Raw genomic sequence first — 21,498 nt, 5'->3', positions numbered from 1 at the left:
GAGGAATATGATCACCAGTGAAGGATTGTTGTCTGAGAAAAGATTTGAGGTCTGTCTGTCACCATTCTGTATTTGAACCCCTGTCACTTTGGGACTGGGTTATTGTCTTTGTTAGAAACATGAATTACATCACTGAAAAGTTCACAGCAAGTAGTTGTTGATCTTAAAGTTTATACCACACTGACTTCATTTCATCAAGCATCAGCAGAGAGAGAGAGAGACAGAGACAGAGACAGAGACAGACAGAGACAGACAGAGAAGAGGGAGAACGCAAGAACGCAAGAACGCAAGAATTTTAATGTAAGGTCACCGACCTGTATACATTTTGGGTGCACATGTTGCACACACAGCTTAACTAAAATAAAATAGGAAGAACGAAAACAATCCACATAATACACAGTGAGCTCACTGAGAACAAGTAAACTAAATGAAAAGCACAAGGCTGATATGTCTGTTTAGGGCTGAAAGTACTCTTCTCTCAGTCTTAATGCATAAAAAACAAACATTGCAACATCTCTGGTCACATTACAACTTTCGTTTTGCAGCAGAAATGATGACAGATTTCTAATATGTTGCATATGCTTGAGCAAATATTTCCTTCTAATATCATCATATAATGGACAAGCTGTTAGTACATGTAGTTCGTTCTCTATTCTACCACCACATGGGCAGTTTTTCAAAACATCACAATAACGCTGATTTATTTTTAGTTCATTTATACCAAAACGGAACTTAATGAAGGCCGATCTAAATTTACTGATGGTAAGATCAGATAAGTATTTTTCAGGTTGTAATAAGGATTTGAATGACCTATATGTTTCATAACGATTACTTCCGTTGAGTTTGCTTGCCCAATCCTGTTTAAAGCCATCTATCATGCGTTGTTTGAATATTTTAAGAAAAACATTTACATCCCCAACCCCGCCATTTATCCAAACTTCTGAAAACCCATAAATGTCTAAGCAATGTTTCAGTCCATCTGCCCAGTTTTTCGAAGACATATCAGCATTGTATGTCATCTTATTTACGCTCATTAGGTACGCCTGTTTCGGGATTCTCGATAGAGACATCTGATTTAGCTTAAACCAGTATCGCAAAGTACTGATGCAACTATCAATGTATAATGGATATCGACCAAGATCACCATAAATCATTACATTTGGGGTTTTGGGACTGACACTCAAAACTCTTTTACAAGCAAACAAATGGACAGACTCAACTGCTTTGAAGCGCATTGTTCCCCACATTTCAGATGCGTATAATAGCATAGGTTTTATCTGCGCATCAAAGAGTTTAAAAAACACGGTTCTGTCCATATTGCCAAGACTCCACATTGTTCTCATAATTTCAACCACCCTCCCTTTTGCCCTGCCAGCGAACTCTTCAAGTGCAGAAATGAAAGATAACTTGGTAGACAGCATAAAACCCAGATATTTATAATTGTTTACAACTTCAATTTCGTCTCCATCGAAATACCATTTTTCTGCTTTAGACAGATGGCCACCCTTTCTGCAAACCATTATTTTTGTTTTATTCAAATTTACTGTCAGTCCAAGAGATTTAGATGCTTTGTTAAGATTATCTAATTGATTTTGTAAACCTGCTGGTGACGATGACAGCAAGACAATATCATCTGCAAACAATAACAGAAATATTTCTTGTAAGCCTGGCAAAAACTGAAAACCGTGTTTTCCATTCTTGGTCACCTCGTCAGCGACTTCTGAAATCAAAAGCGAGAAAAGCAAGGGAGACAACAAACATCCTTGCTTTACTCCTGCAGGACAATCAAAAAATTCTGAAACATATGGCCCCCATCGGACACAGGACTGAACTGTACTGTACATCGCTTTTAATATTCGGATCATTTAGAGAAGAGGGAGAGAAAGAGAGAGAGAGAGAAGAGAGAGAGAAAAGAGAGAGAGAAGAGAGAGACACAGAGAGACAGAGACAGAGAGAGAGAGAGAGAGAGACTGAGAGAGAAAGAGAAAGAGGAGAGAGAGAGAGAGACAGAGACAGAGACAGACAGAGACAGACAGAGAAGAGGGAGAGAAAGAGAGAGAGAGAGAAGAGAGAGAGAAAAGAGAGAGAGAGAAGAGAGAGACACAGAGAGACAGAGACAGAGACAGAGAGAGAGAGAGAGACTGAGAGAGAAAGAGGAGAGAGAGAGAGAGAGAGAGAGAGAGAGAGAGAGAGAGAGAGAGAGAGACACAGAAAGAAAGACAGATAGAGACATAGAGAGAGAGACATAGACAGAGAGTAAATCGAAGAAAAATGCCCTTTCCAAGGACACAACACCATGCCAAAACACGCGTTCGAACCCTGACCACTGGTGGACAATTGGACCAGAAGTCCAACGCTTTACTGCCAGTACCACAGCACCTCCTCCATCAATGATGTGTCTTCATCAGAAGCCGTCAGTCTGGAGGTGGCTGTGTCTTTCCACATAAACCCGTCCCACACATATGAAAACTTCTGGGTCGATCCCTATCCCTTTGCTGCGATGTGATATTTGATGTTATGTCTTTCCCCTTATATTCATGGGTGAACTTTTAAGTAATCATCAGGATCTGTCTGCAAACTTTCCGGTAACTTTTGCTTTCAGTTTGTATTAAGAATCAAAAGAACAAAGTTGCTGGGAAAAGTAGGCTGAATTTGATCCTGTCTATCACCTAAAGATGCCAAATTAATAATGTATAGTCTTTTCACGACGTACAGAGTGACACCAACATGGGGATATTTTTTTTCTTCTATTGTGCTGAGTTGGTGCGTCTTTATTAAGAATATATTATGTCATTGTTGCTGAAAACTTTAGTTCCATTTATTGATCATGCATTAACTCTCTCCATACGAACGGCGAAAGAGACGACGTTAACAGCGTTTCACCCCAATTACCATCATCAAAATATTACAAGCGGAAGGCTCTTACACTGAAGACGTGAATGTTGACAAAGAATACCACAATTCTGACGACGGAAGCTAAAGGTTGGGTCATTCAGACACCCACTGGACATCCGAGGGGTCTGTGTAGAGGAGAAGAGAGGGTTGGCCGTACTGAGTGAGTTAAAACGCTGTCTTATACTTTGTGATGTGTTTGCTTTTCTTTCGTTGTATGATACTGACCGCACACGCAGCATGCTTGTGACAGCAGCCCCACCACCCCCTCCCCGCCCCCCGCGGTTCAGCATTATAAACTACATCATTTGGTTTAGCATTATGAACTGCATTATTTGGTTCAGCATTATGAAATACATCATTTCATTTGGTTCAGTATTATGAACTGCATCATTTGGTTCAGCATTATGAACTGCATCATTTGGTTCAGCATTATGAACTACATCATTTGGTTCAGCATTATGAACTACATCATTTGGTTCAGTATTAAGAACTGCATCATTCGGTTCAGCAGTATGAATTGCATTATTTTGGTTCAGCATTATGAACTGCATCATGTGGTTTAGCATTATGAACTGCATCATTTGGTTCAGCATTATGAACTGCATTATTAGGTTCAGCAGTATGAACTGCATCATTTGGTTCAGCATTATGAACTGCATCATTTGGTTCAGCATTATGAACTACATCATTTGGTTCAGTATTAAGAACTGCATCATTTGGTTCAGCAGTATGAATTGCATTATTTTGGTTCAGCATTATGAACTGCATCATGTGGTTGAGCATTATGAACTGCATCATTTGGTTCAGCATTATGAACTGCATCATTTTGTTTAGCAGTATGAACTGCATCATTTGGTTCAGCATTATGAACTGCATCATTTGGTTCAGCAGTATGAACTGCATCATTTGGTTCAGCAATATGAACTACATCATTTGGTTCAGTATTAAGAACTGCATCATTTGGTTCAGCAGTATGAATGGCATTATTTTGGTTCAGCATTATGAACTGCATCATTTGGTTCAGCATTATGAACTACATCATTTGGTTCAGCATTATGAACTGCATCATTTGGTTCAGCATTATGAACTGCATCATTTGGTTCAGCATTATGAACTACATCATTTGGTTCAGTATTAAGAACTGCATCATTTGGTTCAGCAGTATGAACTGCATTATTTTGGTTCAGAATTATGAACTGCATCATGTGGTTTAGCATTATGAACTACATCATTTGGTTTACCATTATGAACTGCATTATTTGGTTCAGCATTATGAACTGCATTATTTGGTTCAGCATTATGAACTACATCATTTCATTTGGTTCAGCATTATGAACTGCATTATTTGATTCAGTATTAAGAACTGCATCATTTGGTTCAGCATTATGAACTGCATCATGTGGTTTAGCATTATGAACTGCATCATTTGGTTCAGCATTATGAACTGCATTATTTGGTTCAGCATTATGAACTACATTATTTTGTTCAGCATTATGAACTGCATCATTTGGTTCAGCAGTATGAACTGCATTATTTGGTTCAGCATTATGAACTGCATTTTCGGTTTAGCATTCTGGACTGCATTATATTGGTTCAGCATTATGAACTGCATTATTTGGTTCAGCATTATGAACTACATCATTTGGTTCAGTATTAAGAACTGCATCATTTGGTTCAGCATTATGAACTACATCATTTGGTTCAGTATTAAGAACTGCATCATTTGGTTCAGCATTATGAACTACATCATTTGGTTCAGTATTAAGAACTGCATCATTTGGTTCAGCAGTATGAATTGCATTATTTCGGTTCAGATTTATGAACTGCATCATTTGGTTCAGCTTAATGAACTGCATCATTTGGTTTAGCATTATGAACTACATCATTTGGTTCAGCTTAATGAACTGCATCATTTGGTTTAGCATTATGAACTACATCATTTGGTTCAGCAATATGAACTACATTATTTGGTTCAGCATCATGAACTACATTATCTGGTTCAGCATTATGAACTGCATCATTTGGTTCAGCATTATGAACTACATCATTTGGTTCAGCATTATGAACCACATCATTTGGTTCAGCAGTATGAATTGCATTATTTCGGTTCAGATTTATGAACTGCATCATGTGGTTTAGCATTATGAACTACATCATTTGGTTCAGCATTATGAGTTGCATTATTTTGTTCAGCATTATGAACTACATTATTTTGTTTCGCAGTATGAACTGCATCATTTGGTTCAGGATAATGAACTGCATTATTTGGTTCAGCATTATGAACTGCATCCTTTGGTTCAGCAGTATGAATAGCCTTATTTTGGATCAGCATTATGAACTGCATCACGTGGTTTAGCATTATAAACTACATCATTTGGTTCAGCATTATGAGTTGCATTATTTTGTTCAGCATTATGAACTACATTATTTTGTTTCGCAGTATGAACTGCATCATTTGGTTCAGGATAATGAACTGCATCATTTGTTTCAGCAGTATGAACTGCATTATTTGGTTCAGCATTATGAACTGCATCATTTGGTTCAGCATTTTGAACTGCATCATTTTGTTTAGCATTATGAACTACATCATTTGGTTCAGCAGTATGAATTGCATTATTTTGGATCAGCATTATGAACTGCATTTTTGGTTTAGCATTCTGGACTGCATTATATTGGTTCAGCATTATGAACTACATTAATCTGGTTCAGCATTATGAACTGCATTATTTTGGTTTAGCATTATGAACTACATTATTTGGTTCAGCATTATGAACTACATTATTTGGTTCAGCATTATGAACTGCATCATTTGGTTTAGCATTATGAACTACATCATTTGGTTCAGTATTATGAAATACATTATTTTTTTTCACTAATATGAACTACATTAATTAGGTTCAGCATTATGAACTGCATTATTTTGGTTCAGCATTAAGAACTACATTATTTGGTTCAGCATTATGAACTGCATCATTTTGGTTCAGTATTATGAACTACATTATTTTGGTTGAGAATTATGAACTACATTATTTTGGTTCAGCATTATGAACTGCATCATTTTGGTTCTGCATTATAAACTACATTATTTTGGTTCAGCATTATGAACTACATTATTTGGTTCAGCATTATGAACTGAATTATTTTGGTTCAGCTTTATGAACTGCATTATTTTGGTGCAGCATTATGAACTGCATCATTTGGTTCAGCAGTATGAACTGCATTATTTGGTTCAGCATTATGAACTGCATTTTCGGTTTAGCATTCTGGACTGCATTATATTGGTTCAGCATTATGAACTACATTAATCTGGTTCAGCATGATGAACTGCATTATTTTGGTTCAGCATTATGAACTACATTATTTGGTTCAGCATTATGAACTGCATCATTTTGGTTCAGTATTATGAACTACATTATTTTGGTTCAGCATTATGAACTGCATTATTTGGTTCAGCATTATGAACTACATTATTTGGTTCAGCATTATGAACTGCATCATTTGGTTTAGCATTATGAACTACATCATTTGGTTCAGTATTATGAAATACATTATTTTTTTTCACTAATATGAACTACATTAATTAGGTTCAGCATTATGAACTGCATTATTTTGGTTCAGCATTAAGAACTACATTATTTGGTTCAGCATTATGAACTGCATCATTTTGGTTCAGTATTATGAACTACATTATTTTGGTTGAGAATTATGAACTACATTATTTTGGTTCAGCATTATGAACTGCATCATTTTGGTTCTGCATTACAAACTACATTATTTTGGTTCAGCATTATGAACTACATTATTTGGTTCAGCATTATGAACTGAATTATTTTGGTTCAGCTTTATGAACTGCATTATTTTGGTGCAGCATTATGAACTACATTATTTGGTTGAGCATTTTGATTTACATTATTTGGTTCAGCATTATGAACTGCATCATTTGGTTCATCATTATGAACTGCATCATTTGGTTCATCATTATGAACTGCATTATACTGGTTTAGCATTATGAACTGCATCATTTGGTTCAGCATTCTGAACTGCATTATATTGGTTTAGCATTATGAACTGCATCATTTGGTTCAGCAGTATGAACTGCATCATTTGGTTCAGCAATATGAACTGCATTATTTGGTTCAGCAATATGAACTGCATTATTTGGTTCAGCAATATGAACTGCATTATTTGGTTCAGCATTATGAACAGCATTATATTCGTTCAGCAGTATGAACTGCATCATTTGGTTCAGCAATATGAACTTAACTGCATAATTTGGTTCGGCATTATGAACTGCATTTTCGGTTTAGCATTTAGAACTGCATTATTTTGTTCAGCAGTATGAAGTGCATTTTCGGTTTACCATTATTAGCTGCATTATTTTGGTTCAGCAATATGAACTGTATTATTTTGGTTAAGCAATATGAACAGCATCATTTGGTTCAGCAACGTGCTATCGCCACTCACAGGTACACAAGAAACAGTAAATGCACTTCAAACCCATGGCACAGAGATCAAATATCACCAAGGTTCAACAGTCGAGGAGTTGATGAGTTTCTGATCCATTCATTCATCACCCCACCCATAAACATTCTGCAGACAGAAATCACAACTGGGTAGGCATTCTGATTACTTGAGGTGTGGGTCACAGCTGTGATGTTCACAGTGTACATGTACAGTCTTACGGACGAAGAAAAATAAACCCATTTGCAGAATCCTGGTGAACGGTTCTGTGTGGTGCCTCAGCTGAGGGAGAAGACGATGGTGACGAAGAGCCGTAATATTCCAAGTGATGCTGTTTGTGACGATCGTTTTTTTTTCTTTTATATCTTTTGAGGTTACTTGTATATATTTTTTTAACATTTCTTTTTATCACAACAGATTTCTTTGTGAAATTCGGGCTGCTCTCCCCATGGAGAGCACGTCGCTTCTCTACAGCGCCACCCGTGTTTGGTGGGTTTTTTTTGGGTTTTTTTGTTTTTCCCCTGCGTGCAGTTTTATTTGTTTTTCCTATCGAAGTGGATTTTTCTACAGAATTTTGCCAGGAACAACCCTTTTGTTGCCGTGGGTTCTTTTACGTGCGCTAAGTGCATGCTGCATACGGGACCTCGGTTTGTCGTCTCATCCGAATGACTAGCGTCCAGACCACCACTCAAGGTCTAGTGGAGGGGGAGAAAATATCAGCAGTTAAGCAGTGATTCGAACCAGCGCGCTCAGATTCTCTCGCTTCCTATGCGGACGTGTTACCTCTAGACCATCACTCCACATTTGTCTTGGAGAATTGTTGTTGTTTAGTTGTTGTTGTTGCTACTGTTGTTGCTGTTGTAGCTCTTGTTGTTTTTTTTTATTGTTGTCGCAACTGCTGCTGCTGTGGTCTTTTCGGATTTGGTTCAGAGCAGTTTCCATATGGAATGTTTTGAGCAGTGTCAAAATGGTAAATGAATACATGTGCAGTTCTGCTGGATTTCAAGCCTGAATGGTGTGCTGTTAAGCGAATAGTGAGACCATTCTTTGGTCGGAACTAACACGCGTGGAACTGGATTCCTCTCCCAGGTGACTGGTGAAGAAGTGAAAGTGCTCGTGCCTTGCGCGCGGCGTTTCCTCAGAGCCTCTGCAGTGCGTCTGTTTTCTGAGGCGTCAGCCCCTTCAGTGAACTTACTTCACCAGGCTGGGCGGTCCGAAGCAAGTGATTCCTGGCTACCAGAACTGATGCTGAGTGATGTCTTTCAGCATACCTTGAAGCAGTCTTTAAAGCGTTTCTTCTGCCCCCAGCTGGGCGCTTGCCCTGGCTCAGCTCTCCATACAGCACCTGTTATGGGAATCGACTGTCTAACACCCTGACAACATGGCCAGCCCAACTGGCTTGGGCTTTCTGTAGGAGGGTGAAGACAATGTGGGTGATAGCCCGTTTCACGACCTCCGTGTCTGGGACTTTGTCCTGCCATCGTATGTAGACGTCTGCAGAGGCAGCTCAAGTGGAAGTGGATAAGTTTTTTTAGCGTGTCTGATGTAGACAGTCCAGGTCTTGCTGGCAAAAAAAAGAGTGGGGAGTAATACTGCTCGGTAGACCTTCAGCTTGGTTGCAAGGCTCAGTTCTCTCCGCTCCCATACATTCGAACGGAGTCTCCCAGAGGCGACACCGACTTCGGCAATTCTATTGCTGATCTCTGCATTGATTTTCGCCGCTCGTGAAAGAGCTCCACCTAGGTAGGTACAGCTGTCAGCTCCTGAAGCATCATCCACTTTACAGTGATGTGTGGTTCCTGGTGGGGCTTTCAGGGCGCGGCCTGGTACATAACTTCAGTCTTCGTAGTTCTGATTGTGAAACCAGATTTGTCGCAGGCTCCTGAGAAGCAGCCCATTTCTCGCTGCACCTTGTGCTCTGCTGACATTGAGGGCGCTGTCATCAGCGAACAGGAAGTTTCTGATGATGTCTCCTTTACCTTTATAACGGCCTGCAGACCCCGGAGGTTGAACGTCCCACTGACGGGCGCAATAGCCGAGTGGTTAAAGCGTTGGACTGTCAATCTGAGGGTCCCGGGTTCGAATCACGGTGACGGCACCTGGTGGGTGAAGGGTGGAGATTTATACGATCTCCCAGGTCAACATATGTGCAGACCTGCTAGTGCCTGAACCCCCTTCGTGTGTATGTGCAAGCAGAAGATCAAATACGCACGTTAAAGATCCTGTAATCCATGTCAGCGTTCGGTGGGTTACGGAAACAAGAACATACCCAGCATGCACACCCCCGAAAACGGAGTATGGCTGCCTACATGGCGGGGTAAAAACGGTCATACACGTAAAAGCCCACTCGTGTGCACACGAGTGAACGCAGAAGAAGAAGAACGTCCCACTGTCAGTCCTGCATCTGACAGGCATAGCATCCTGACAGTCACGAAGAGCATCAGTCAGCATAGCAGAGAAGACCGTGCTGAAGAGCGTAGGGACGAGAACGCTTCCTTGTTTCACACTGTTCGTCACTAGGAAGGATTCAGACTCGCCAAACCCAAACCTTTGACCATCAAGGCAACGTGGACTGCCGAACGATCATTATAAATTAGCTACAGCAGCCAAACTTCTTAATTATCTTCTATAAGCCATCTCTCCTGACCGTGTCGAATGCATTGGTCCGGACGACGAAATTCATGCAGAGGTCGCTGTGCTGCTCTTGGCATTTTTTCCTGGTGCAGGCGTGCAGCGAATATCATGCACGCTCTGCACGGTAGCCACACTGGCTTTCTGGGAGGATACCTTCCTCATACATACATACACACATACATACATATAACAATAATGATGTATACATACATACAAAAACAATAATGAAGACACGTAGCCAGGGCTGACGCACAAATGCCACTCTTCGCCGCTGAGAGTCTGGAAAAAGTGGTATTCAGATTGCCAAGGTCATTGGAGGACGTGTCAACAACAATGATTGGCGGGAATCTCGCCGTGACAACAATGACTGGCGGGAATCTCGCCGAAAGCCCACGCACCAGTCACAGGCGTTTATATTTATCACGTGCCTTCGCGTTGACCTTGTCTGACCCTCACGCGGGTGTCTGTTTATTCATCGCGTGGATTTCTCTGTCAAAGATGTGTACTTCAAATTCGTGAATGCTAGATTAAAGCAAGATTCATTAATATATATATATATATATATATATATGTATGTGTGTGTGTGTGTGTGTGTGTGTGTGTGTGTGTGTGTGGTGCGTGCGTGCGTGTGTGTGTGTGTGTGTGTGTGAGAGAGAGAGAGAGAGAGATTTAACTGGTAAGTGGCTAGTTAGTCCAATGTACAAAGAAGGCAGAGAAGATTAAACACGTTTTCTTCATCGTTGCTCAGCTCTTTGGGTTTTTTCTTAAAAGAAAAATGCATGCTACCTAAGTACAGTCCATAACAATGTCTTTTGGAAATGAGTTTGTTAATATAATCTACCAGACAATCTTGTATAGAAAGTTGTTACTACTTTTGCGCAAGGTTTCAATTAAGGGAAATGATACATCTTAGGATATTGTACTTTACAACAGTACTTCTGTCGTGGCATGTATCGATTTGTGTTTGGTTTTCATTCTGAATGATTTTTGAGAAGGAAATCAATATTTGAACTTGACTTCCATTTCACGTGCACTGAGCGAGACACGGATGGACTGATGTTCAGCACTGTGTTGACTGGCCTTTCAACAGCATTTTGTCTTCTTGTCCACCGGCTTTCAGGAGTGACGGGTCACCGGGCCTTTTTTATGTGAACTATGGAAGTGCTGCTTTTTGGTTTAATTCTTGTCTTACTCTGGTGATATTTGATTTTGAAATGAACTATGATATTTGTAGTTGTATATTTTGTGAAGTTAGAGAGAGAGAGAGAGAGAGAGAGAGAGAGAGAGAGAAAGGAAGAGAGAGTGTGTATGTGTGCGTGTGTGTGCGCGTGGTGTGTGTGCGTGTGTGTGTGTGTGTGTGTGTGTGTGTGTGTGTGTGTGTGTGTGTGTGTGGGAAGATGTGTAATGCGGTTTGGCTGACTGAAATGAAGAGGCACGTAAATTTCAGTAATCTGTATATTTGTATATAGCTATTTCCATTTGGTGCCATTTAATTTATCTTTTTTTTATTTTCTATTCATTTTATTTGTTTGTTGTTTTCTTCTTATGTTGGACATGTGCTGCTGCCAAGAAAGAAAATCTCTGTACCAAAGTATAGACAATGAAGTTTGTGTATTGTATTGTATTGTGTATTGTATTGTATTGTATTGTGTATTGAGCGGTGTGGGGCAGTGGGGAACGTAGTGTGTATCGTGCATCTACCTCATCATTCAGACCCTGGACCTACTGATAGAAATCATCTGAATCCCTGTGTGTGTGTGTGTGTGTGTGTGTGTGTGTGTGTGTGTGTGTGTGTGTGTGTATGTCTGTCCCTCTCTATGCGTCTCTCTCCATCTCTTCACTCTGCCAGTTGACTGATTGCTTAAAAGCACGCAGTGTCCAGAATGCCAAAGGCCTTTTAGCGAGTATAGCAGAAGTAACTCCTGACCCTCTTTGAAACTGCTCGTGTGTGTGTGTGTGTGTGTGTGTGTGTGTGTGTGTGTGTGTGTGTGAGAGAGAGAGAGAGAGAGAGAGAGAGAGAGAGTGTGTGTGTGCGTATGTATGTGTCTGTGTGCTTGTGTGTGTATGAATCAAAATCAGAATCGGAATCAGAATCAATTATCATTGTCAATTTATAAGACACACATACGTGTCACATATACCACACACAAATTAAAAATTAGAATGTACAACAAGAAATAGAACTGGATCTCCGTGTTATTTGTATTTGTAGTTCTCTTACTTTCTTTTTCACAACAGATTTCTCTGTGTGAAATTCGGGCTGATCTCCCCAGGGAGAGCGCGTCGCTACACTACAGCGCCACCCATTTTTGTGTGTTTTTTCCTACCTGCAATTTTTATGTTTTCCTATCCAAGTGGATTTTTCTACAGAATTTTGCCAGGGACAACCCTTTTGTTGCCGTGGGTTCTTTTACGAGCGCTAGATGCATGCTGCACACGGGGCCTAGGTTTATCGTCTCATCCGAATGACTAGCGTCCCGACTACCACTCAAGGTCTAGTGGAGGGGGAGAAAATACTGGCGACTGCCCGTGTGATTCGAACCAGCGCGCTCAGAGTCTTTCGCTTCCGAGGCGGACGCGTTACCTCAGAGCCAACACTCCACTTAAACGTTATGACGTGTTCGGCAGCAGTACACAAACATTCCTACAGATGTGTCTTCCAGTATCAGCTCATTGGTTAAATATTTTTTGCTGAATTTTGTGTGTAAATCCTTCTCTAATTTCTTTGTATAGTTCGCAGTCATCTAAGAAATGATATTCATCTTCAGTTGTTTGACATCGTAGGCAAAGTGTCATTTTTGGGGGGATGTTAAAATATCTACCCCTTTCTATTGAGAGACCACGACAGGATATTCTTGAATTGCACAGGGACTGATTTTGGTTACAATTAGGATGTCCTTCACGTAAATAAGGTTCCGTTCTGCATTCATCAGTAATTTTATTATGAAATATTATTTTCAATTGATTTTTATATTTCCTTCTCTTCCAGTATAAAACATATTCGTAATCTAGTTTATTCATGGTAGCATGATTAAGACTAAATATCGAATACGGACTGATTATTCCAAGCGTGTCTTAAACCAAGATGTAATGTAATTCCAATTTGCTGTTTTGTCGCCTGTGTAAGCATATCGTCGAACACAAGTTTAATTAAATACGAATTTCCTCGTCTGTGTAAGCATATCGTCGAACACAAGTTTAATTAAATACGAATTTCCTCGTGCCTGTGTTAAACCAAATTTTATCATTTGACCAATCACTTTTAATATTAAGGGGTATTCACCTACTCACCGAGTATTGCTAAATTTGTGACTTTTTTTGTGAACTCCCAATGTTTGTTTAAAAAGATGAAACGAACATTTGTTTATGAGACAATGATTATACAAAATTTCTAAGGTAAGGATTGTTGTCTTCATGAATTTGGATTGATTTACCATTTTGCCATCAGTCCATATAGCATCCATTACTTTTTTCTGGTAAGACAGTTTTGATTATTTCATTCTGATCCCATCTATGCCGGATGATTTATTTTTCTTCAACACCGGCAAGCTTTTATTATTGCTGTTTCACGAAGACAGTCACGTGGCGTTACAATCCGCGTTGTAACCTTTTATCTCAGTAAAAGAAAACGACCAGCAACAAAATAAAAACAACAAAAAACGAAACTCACACGAATTAGATAGCGTTCTTTCCCAACTCAACCCAAGGAAACCATCCCAACGAATCTAAAGGAACCCTCCGACTAAACCAGGGAAAATCTCAAACAAACAACCCCCTCACCCCCACCCAAATAAAAAAGAACAAAAAGGGAAATAATCCCAATTAATCAAACCAAATGGTCCCCTTCCCTTCCCCAACAAAATAAAGAAAACCCCACCAAAATGAAACTGAGGGGGGGAAAAATCCCACCCACACCACTAAAAAACAAACAACAACAAAAAACACACACACATACAGAGAGAGAGAGAGAGAGACAGAGAGAGAGAGACAGAGACACACACACACACACACACACACACAGAGACAGCTGTGGCAGCTCCTCTGACCTTGATGGAAGATACAGAGAAAGTCGTCTCCTCTCCACAGGTCGGTGCTGAAGACGAAGAAGGCGGAACAGAGGGAGCCCACCATGACCAGCAGACACACCATGGCCACCCCGGAACGACGCCTCGTGCAGAACGACCCCACCTTCAGCGGGAACCAGATGGCCATGAACCGCTCCACCTGGGGCAGAGGTCAAAGTTCAAGGTTAAAGGTCCCATAGTCTTGTGCAGCTACAGGGGCATTGAATTCATATCCACTGTGTCCGGGGCTGGACACAGGAAGACGGGGCCCAGTCCTCTCTTAACGGCCGTTGGAACCTTCCCCAGGTGAAGCCAGGTACCCATTCACACCTGGGTGGAGTAACGAAAAATCGGCATAAAGTACTTTTCCCCAAGGACGCAGCACCAGGCCGAAACGGGGCCTCGAACCCTGGTCACTGGTGAACACTGGATCAGAACGCCAACGCCTGCCCCATTCTGCCACCACGCCTCTCGTGGAAAGGCACAAAGCACAAGGAACACGAGCAGGTGAAGCATTCCATTATGTTCAAGTTGATACCAACAAAGAGGAAAAGAAAAGTAACAATGACATATTTGTATTTGTATTTCTTTTTATCACAACATATTTCTCTGTGTGAAGTTCGGGCTGCTCTCCCCAGGGAGAGCCCGTCTCTACACAACAGCACCAACCATTGTTTATTCATTTTTTTTCCTGCGTGCAGTTTTATTTGTTTTCCCTATCGAAGTGGATTTTTCTACAGAATTTTGCCAGGAACAACCCTTTTGTTGCCGTGGGTTCTTTTACGTGCGCCAAGTGCATGCTGCACACGGGACCTCGGTTTATCGTCTTATCCGAATGACTAGCGTCCAGACCACCACTCAAGGTCTAGTGGAGGGGGAGAAAGTATCGGCGGCTGAGCCGTGATTCGAACCAGCGCGCTCAGATTCTCTCGCTTCTTAGGCGGACGCGTTACCTCCAGGCCATCACTCCACATAGTTTCATTATCGTCATGAGCACCAACTAATGGATGGCCGTGGTGTTTCCGGTGAAAAAAAGGAACGTGTAGCATCAGCGAAATAAAACACTAGCATAAAATGATGTTGAAACAGGAAGAAGGACACCACCACCACCACCACAACCACCTGCAACAACAACAACAACAGCAGCAACATACCGTCATAAGCACCAACAACCAGTTGGCGTAGATGGCCGTGGTGTTCCCAGCAAAGTAGAGGAACTTGCAGCCGTAGGATCCCACGTCCACATCATGTCTGGTGACCTCAGTGAAAAGAATCTTGGCAGCCAGACAGAAGTTGTCCGACACTGCCAGCACCGCTACGTAGATGGAAGGATGTGAGTGGGGCTTCATCTTCAGGATGGTGATGAAGCTGTGGGCAGAAAAGACAGAAGGGATGAAGTAAAGGTAAGAGCAATGAAAGGAAAGAGCGAAGAAGGAAGCAAGAAAGAAAGGAGGAACGGAGGAAAGAAAGGAGGTTAGAAGGAATAGAGGAAAGGAAGAAAGGAGGGAGGAAAGGAATGAGGGAGGAAGGAGGTAGGAAGGAATGGAGGAAGAAGGCAGGAAGACAGGAAAGAAAGGAAGAAGGAAGGAAGGAGAAGAAGAAGAAAGGAGGGAGGCAGGAAAGAGGAAGGGAAGAAGGAAGGATGGAGAGGAGGAAGGAAGAGAGGAAAGAAAGGAAGAAGGAAGGAAGGAGAAGAAGAAGAAAGGAGGGAGGCAGGAAAGAGGAAGGGAAGAAGGAAGGATGGAGAGGAGGAAGGAAGACAGGAAAGAAAGAAGGGAGTAAAGAAAAAGGAAGGAAGGACGGAGGAAGAAAGGAGGAAGGTAGGAAAGAGGAAGGGAGTAAGGAAGGAAAGGAGAAGGGAGGAAGGAAGAAAGAAAGAAAAGAAAGAAAAGTGGGAGGAAGAAGGTAAGAATGGGGGAAAGAAAGAAAGAAAGAAAGTAGAGAGGAAAGAAGACAAACAGGAAAGAAAGAAACAAGGAAGAAGCGCGGTAGAAAGGGAAAAAATAAGGGAGGAAGGGAGGAGGAAGGAAGGAAGAAAGGAGGCTGATGGAAGAAAAGAAAGAAAGGGGCGAGGAAGAAAGGAAGAAAGAAAAGAAAGAAGAACAATCAAGAAAAAAATGGAAGGCAGGCAGGCATCTTCAAGACAGTGATCAAGGTGTGATCAAGAGAAAAGGAAGGAAGAGGACGATGAAGGAGGAAATAAAGGGAAAAAAAGAAGAAAGGAAGGAAGGAAAAAAAGGAAGAAATGAATAAAGATTGGAAAGAAGGAAGGAGGAAATAAAGGAAAAAAGAAGAAATGAAGGAACCATAGAAGGAAGAGGGTAATAAGGAAGAAGAAAAAAAGAAAAAAAAAAAACGAAAAAAAGAGGATGAAAGTAATGAGAAAAGGATGGAAAGGAGGGAGGGGACAAAGGGAGGAAAGAAGAACGAAGGGGGGAAAGAAGGAATGAAAGAAGACAGGAAGGAAAAAGAGTAAGGAGGGAGTGAAAGAAGGAAGGAAGGAAGGAAAGAGGGAAGGAATGAAAAGGAAGGAAAGAAAAGGACGTGGGTGGGGCTTCACCTTCAGGATGGCGATGAAGCTGTAGACAAGAGGGAAGGAAAAGCGAGGGAACCAGAGCATGAATGGGTGATTTACTGTATCAGGCTATATGCCCATTCCTACAGAAAGCGAATGGATTGGGGATATTGATCAAAATACAGTGAACAGGAGTAAGTTATTTGAAAAGCAGAATAACTTCGTGGCGTCACAACCACGTCATATGCACAAATTCTTAAAATGGAAGAGTGCTTCTCCAAATTAATATCACAAACATTCAAAATTGTCAATCACACAGACATTGATACAGAACTTCTAACATACCCCTGCAATTGCTGTCGATTTTAAATAAAGCCTCTAGCATCTTAGGACAAAGATTTCCATTCAGTCCAGAAACCGATTCAGGCAGTTGCTCCATCACGTTCAATACCCATCATTTTCTGTGATGGATTTATTATTATTATTATTTTTATTTTATAGAAACACTGTGTTAAAGTATCAATGCATGTTGCATCTGAAGCATCAATATGTCTTTGCAAAATTCATATAGATGAGTCATTTCGTAAATTGGGGCTATCTTTAACATGCATGGTGTTTCGTGTTTCTACCACTGAACCACATTCATTCTTCAGACTGTCCAGTTTTCTGTTACATCAGATTAAACGCACGTTTCTTCTGTTCCACCTGACTGTCCAGGACTAATGTCCACACCACTGTCACTGTCTTCTGTTCCACCTGACTGTCCGGAGCTAATGTCCACATCACTGTTACTGTCTTCTGTTCCACCTGACTGTCCGGGGCTAATGTCCACACCACTGTCACTGTCTTCTGTTCCACCTGACTGTCCAGGACTAATGTCCAAACCACTGTCACTGTCTTCTGTTCCTATTGACTGTCCGGGGCGAATGTCCAAACCACTTTCACTGTCTTCTGTTCCACCTGACTGTCCAGGACTAATGTCCACACCACTGTCACTGTCTTCTGTTCCACCTGACTGTCCAGGGCTAATGTCCACACCACCGTCACTGTCTTCTGTTCCACCTGACTGTCCAGGGCTAATGTCCACACCACCGTCACTGTCTTCTGTTCCACCTGACTGTCCAGGACTAATGTCCACACCACTGTCACTGTCTTCTGTTCCACCTGACTGTCCAGGACTAATGTCCAAACCACTGTCACTGTCTTCTGTTCTACCTGACTGTCCGGAGCTAATGTCCAAACCACTGTCACTGTCTTCTGTTCCACCTGACTGTCCAGGGCTAATGTCCACACCACTGTCACTGTCTTCTGTTCCACCTGACTGTCCGGAGCTAATGTCCAAACCACTTTCACTGTCTTCTGTTCCACCTGACTGTCCAGGACTAATGTCCAAACCACTTTCACTGTCTTCTGTTCCACCTGACTGTCCAGGACTAATGTCCAAACCACTGTCACTGTCTTCTGTTCCACCTGACTGTCCAGAGCTAATGTCCACACCACTGTCACTGTCTTCTGTTCTACCTGACTGTCCGGAGCTAATGTCCAAATCACTGTCACTGTCTTCTGTTACATCAGATTAAACGCACGTTTCTTCTGTTCCACCTGACTGTCCAGGACTAATGTCCACACCACTGTCACTGTCTTGTGTTCTACCTGACTGTCCAGGGCTAATGTCCAAACCACTGTCACTGTCTTCTGTTCCACCTGACTGTCCAGGACTAATGTCCAAACCACTGTCACTGTCTTCTGTTCCACCTGACTGTCCAGGACTAATGTCCACACCACTGTCACTGTCTTCTGTTCCACCTGACTGTCCAGGACTAATGTCCAAACCACTGTCACTGTCTTCTGTTCCACCTGACTGTCCAGGACTAATGTCCACACCACTTTCACTGTCTTCTGTTCTACCTGACTGTCCAGGGCTAATGTCCAAACCACTGTCACTGTCTTCTGCTCCACCTGACTGTCCGGAGCTAATGTCCACACCACCGTCACTGTCTTCTGTTCCTATTGACTGTCCAGGGCTAATGTCCACACCACTTTCACTGTCTTCTGTTCCTATTGACTGTCCAGGGCTGATGTCCACACCACTGTCACTGTCTTCTGTTCCACCTGACTGTCCGGAGCTAATGTCCAAACCACTGTCACTGTCTTCTGTTCCACCTGACTGTCCAGGACTAATGTCCAAACCACTTTCACTGTCTTCTGTTCCACCTGACTGTCCAGGGCTAATGTCCACACCACTGTCACTGTCTTCTGTTCCACCTGACTGTCCAGGAGCTAATGTCCACACCACTGTCACTGTCTTCTGTTCCACCTGACTGTCCAGGACTAATGTCCACACCACTGTCACTGTCTTCTGTTCCACCTGACTGTCCAGGACTAATGTCCACACCACTGTCACTGTCTTCTGTTCCTATTGACTGTCCAGGGCTAATGTCCACACCACTGTCACTGTCTTCTGTTCCACCTGACTGTCCAGGACTAATGTCCAAACCACTGTCACTGTCGTTATCGTCGTTGATGACTAACTGAACACGGGGCGACGTTCTCCGTGTCCAGTGACGTCAGAGTTACCACGTGACTGGTTCACGTGCAGTGTGAGGTACACAGCAACACGTGGCCCGCTGTGTTCCAACAGCGACACCATCATCTTCATCAGCACCCCCGAAAACGGAGTATGGCTGCCTACATGGCGGGGTAAAAAACGGTTATACACATTAAAGTCCACTCGTGTACATACGAGTGAACGTGGGAGTTGCAGCCCACGAAAAAGATCATCAACAACACCAATGTCAACAGAGTTATTATCAGCTGCAACAACAGCAACAAAACTCTCTCTCTCTCTCTCTCTCTCTCTCTCTCTCTCTCTGTGTGTGTGTGTGTGTGTGTGTGTGTGTGATCTCAAACCGTCCCCCTTTATCAATTTTTTTTTTCCTGAAGCAAATTTGAATGCACGCCGAGTCGTCTCGTAAAAATAGAATAGAATAAATGAAATGAACTGAAATAAACAGCAACAAACATGAATAATATACTAAGATAAAACATGAAAACAAACAAGCAAAACGAAGTAAGATAAAATAAGGTGGAATAGAATTTAATATAAGAAAAAAAAGAAGAATAAATTGTTGCTCGTGGGATTCGTTGAAGGAATGACAACTGCTCAGCAACGACAACAAATAATGACGGAAAATCTTTCGCTGCATTTCTCAGAGCCCTCAAGACAAAGAAAGAAGAAGAAGAAGAAAAAAAAAAACGTTTCGCATTGCTCTGGATTTTATAGGTCTTCATTCCCTTTAGGCGTCTATTTCGCTAAGTCATCAAGAAAAGAAAAGAAAGAAAAAAAAGGTAAAAAATAAAATAAATAAATAATGGTAACAACAACAACAACAACAACAACACGATGATGATGATGATCCACACACACACAATGGCGATGCACAAGAAGAAGAAATAGAACATGAATGAAGTGACGAATGGATTGCGTCAGTAGAAATGTAGTTCTCTCATGGATGGTTGCCTTAATATAACACACACACACACACACACACACACACACACACACACACACACACACACACACACACACACACACACACACACACACACACACACACACACACACACACACATAAACACACACACACACACACACACACACACACACACACACAAACAAACACACACAAACACAAATACACACACACACACACACACACACAGAAAACGTCCTGTGTTGCTTTAGATTGGATAGGCTTTCATTCCCTCCAGCTCAAACCACGTACACAGACAAATATTCCAACACAACCCTCAACGCAATCACATTTTTACTATGAAGGCCTGTGGATGTAAATCACCAAATCCTTTGTAACGCAAGACCTTTTCTTATTTTGCTTCAAGGCTCTGGCAACTGTATAGATTTTCTCGTCAAATCTGTCCCGAAGCATTTTGGGCACAGGAAGGTTGTGCTTATTTATTCATAATATTACATATAAAAACGTGAGTATGATTTTTAGTTTTGTTCCGGATTGGTTTCTTGTTGCTGTTACAGGTTTAGCTACTTGCGAGTATGTTTTTTTTTTTTTTTTTTCTTTAATCTGCGTATTTATTTCTTATCTCATTTTTTTCCCACACGCTATTTCAATGACACTGTCAGAGGCAGTCGAGGCTTTCTGAGAATCACTTTCTGAATTATTTTCCATACTGTGACCTGGGGACAACTGAAGAGAATGTGTCTTTTTTTCTTTTTTTTTTCTTTCAAAGAATATCAATATGAGCAAACCTCGCATTATTCGCTGCTATTCTCCCCAAAGGACAGATCATGGCTTCAGTATGGATATCGAGGGAGGGAAAAGCGTGCTGTTTAAAGATGCTTAGAGGAGAGGAAAGTTAACTCTTTCTTGCATAGAGAAAACGAAAGTGATAATACAATATAAAGATGATTAATTAAGGCTGTTCAATCCGTCTCGCAATGCAGATTAATGCCCTGGGAGCTGTCAAGGCCTGGTCGCCACGTTAGGTTTATGCGTCCATCTTTATTTATTTTATTTATTCATTTTTTTTTCGTTTCTTTCTTTATTTCTTTTATTTCATTTTATCTTTTTTTTTCTCAAGGCCTGGGTTACGCTTCTGGCCAGGCATCTGCTTGGCAGATGTGGTGTTGCGTATATGGAATTGACCGAACGTAGTGACGCCTCCTTGAGCTACTGATACTGATACTGATACTGATACTGGTACTGATACTGATACTGATACTGATACACGTGGTGCGGCGTTTCTAGGTCAGCGCGTCGGCTGTGACGACCCCTTCAAACTATTGAAGAGAGACAGAGTTCAGAGAGAGAGAGAGAGTGAGAGTGAGAGAGAGTGAGAGTAAGAGAGAGAGAGAGAGAGAGAGAGAGAAAGAGTGAGAGAGAGAGAGAGAGTAAG

At 41.6% G+C, this 21,498-nt stretch overlaps 1 protein-coding gene across 2 annotated transcripts in view; it reads right to left on the bottom strand.

The window, feature by feature from the left end:
• Positions 1-21,498, bottom strand: part of LOC143276587 (delta-type opioid receptor-like) — a 308,131-nt gene that overhangs the window by 15,986 nt on the left and 270,647 nt on the right. For both annotated transcript variants that reach the window (XM_076581188.1, XM_076581187.1), the window contains exons 3-4: positions 15,209-15,422; positions 14,037-14,214 (exon numbers count right to left, since the gene is read on the bottom strand). In XM_076581188.1, coding sequence (XP_076437303.1) covers positions 14,037-14,214; positions 15,209-15,422 — 392 coding nt within the window. The remainder of the gene's footprint in view (positions 1-14,036; positions 14,215-15,208; positions 15,423-21,498) is intronic.

This window comes from Babylonia areolata, chromosome 32 (assembly GCF_041734735.1).
Source record: "Babylonia areolata isolate BAREFJ2019XMU chromosome 32, ASM4173473v1, whole genome shotgun sequence".
Classification (NCBI taxonomy): Eukaryota; Metazoa; Mollusca; class Gastropoda; order Neogastropoda; family Buccinidae; genus Babylonia; species Babylonia areolata.
Note: the sequence above shows the minus strand (reverse complement) of the source record. Positions and strands in the feature narration are given on the sequence as shown.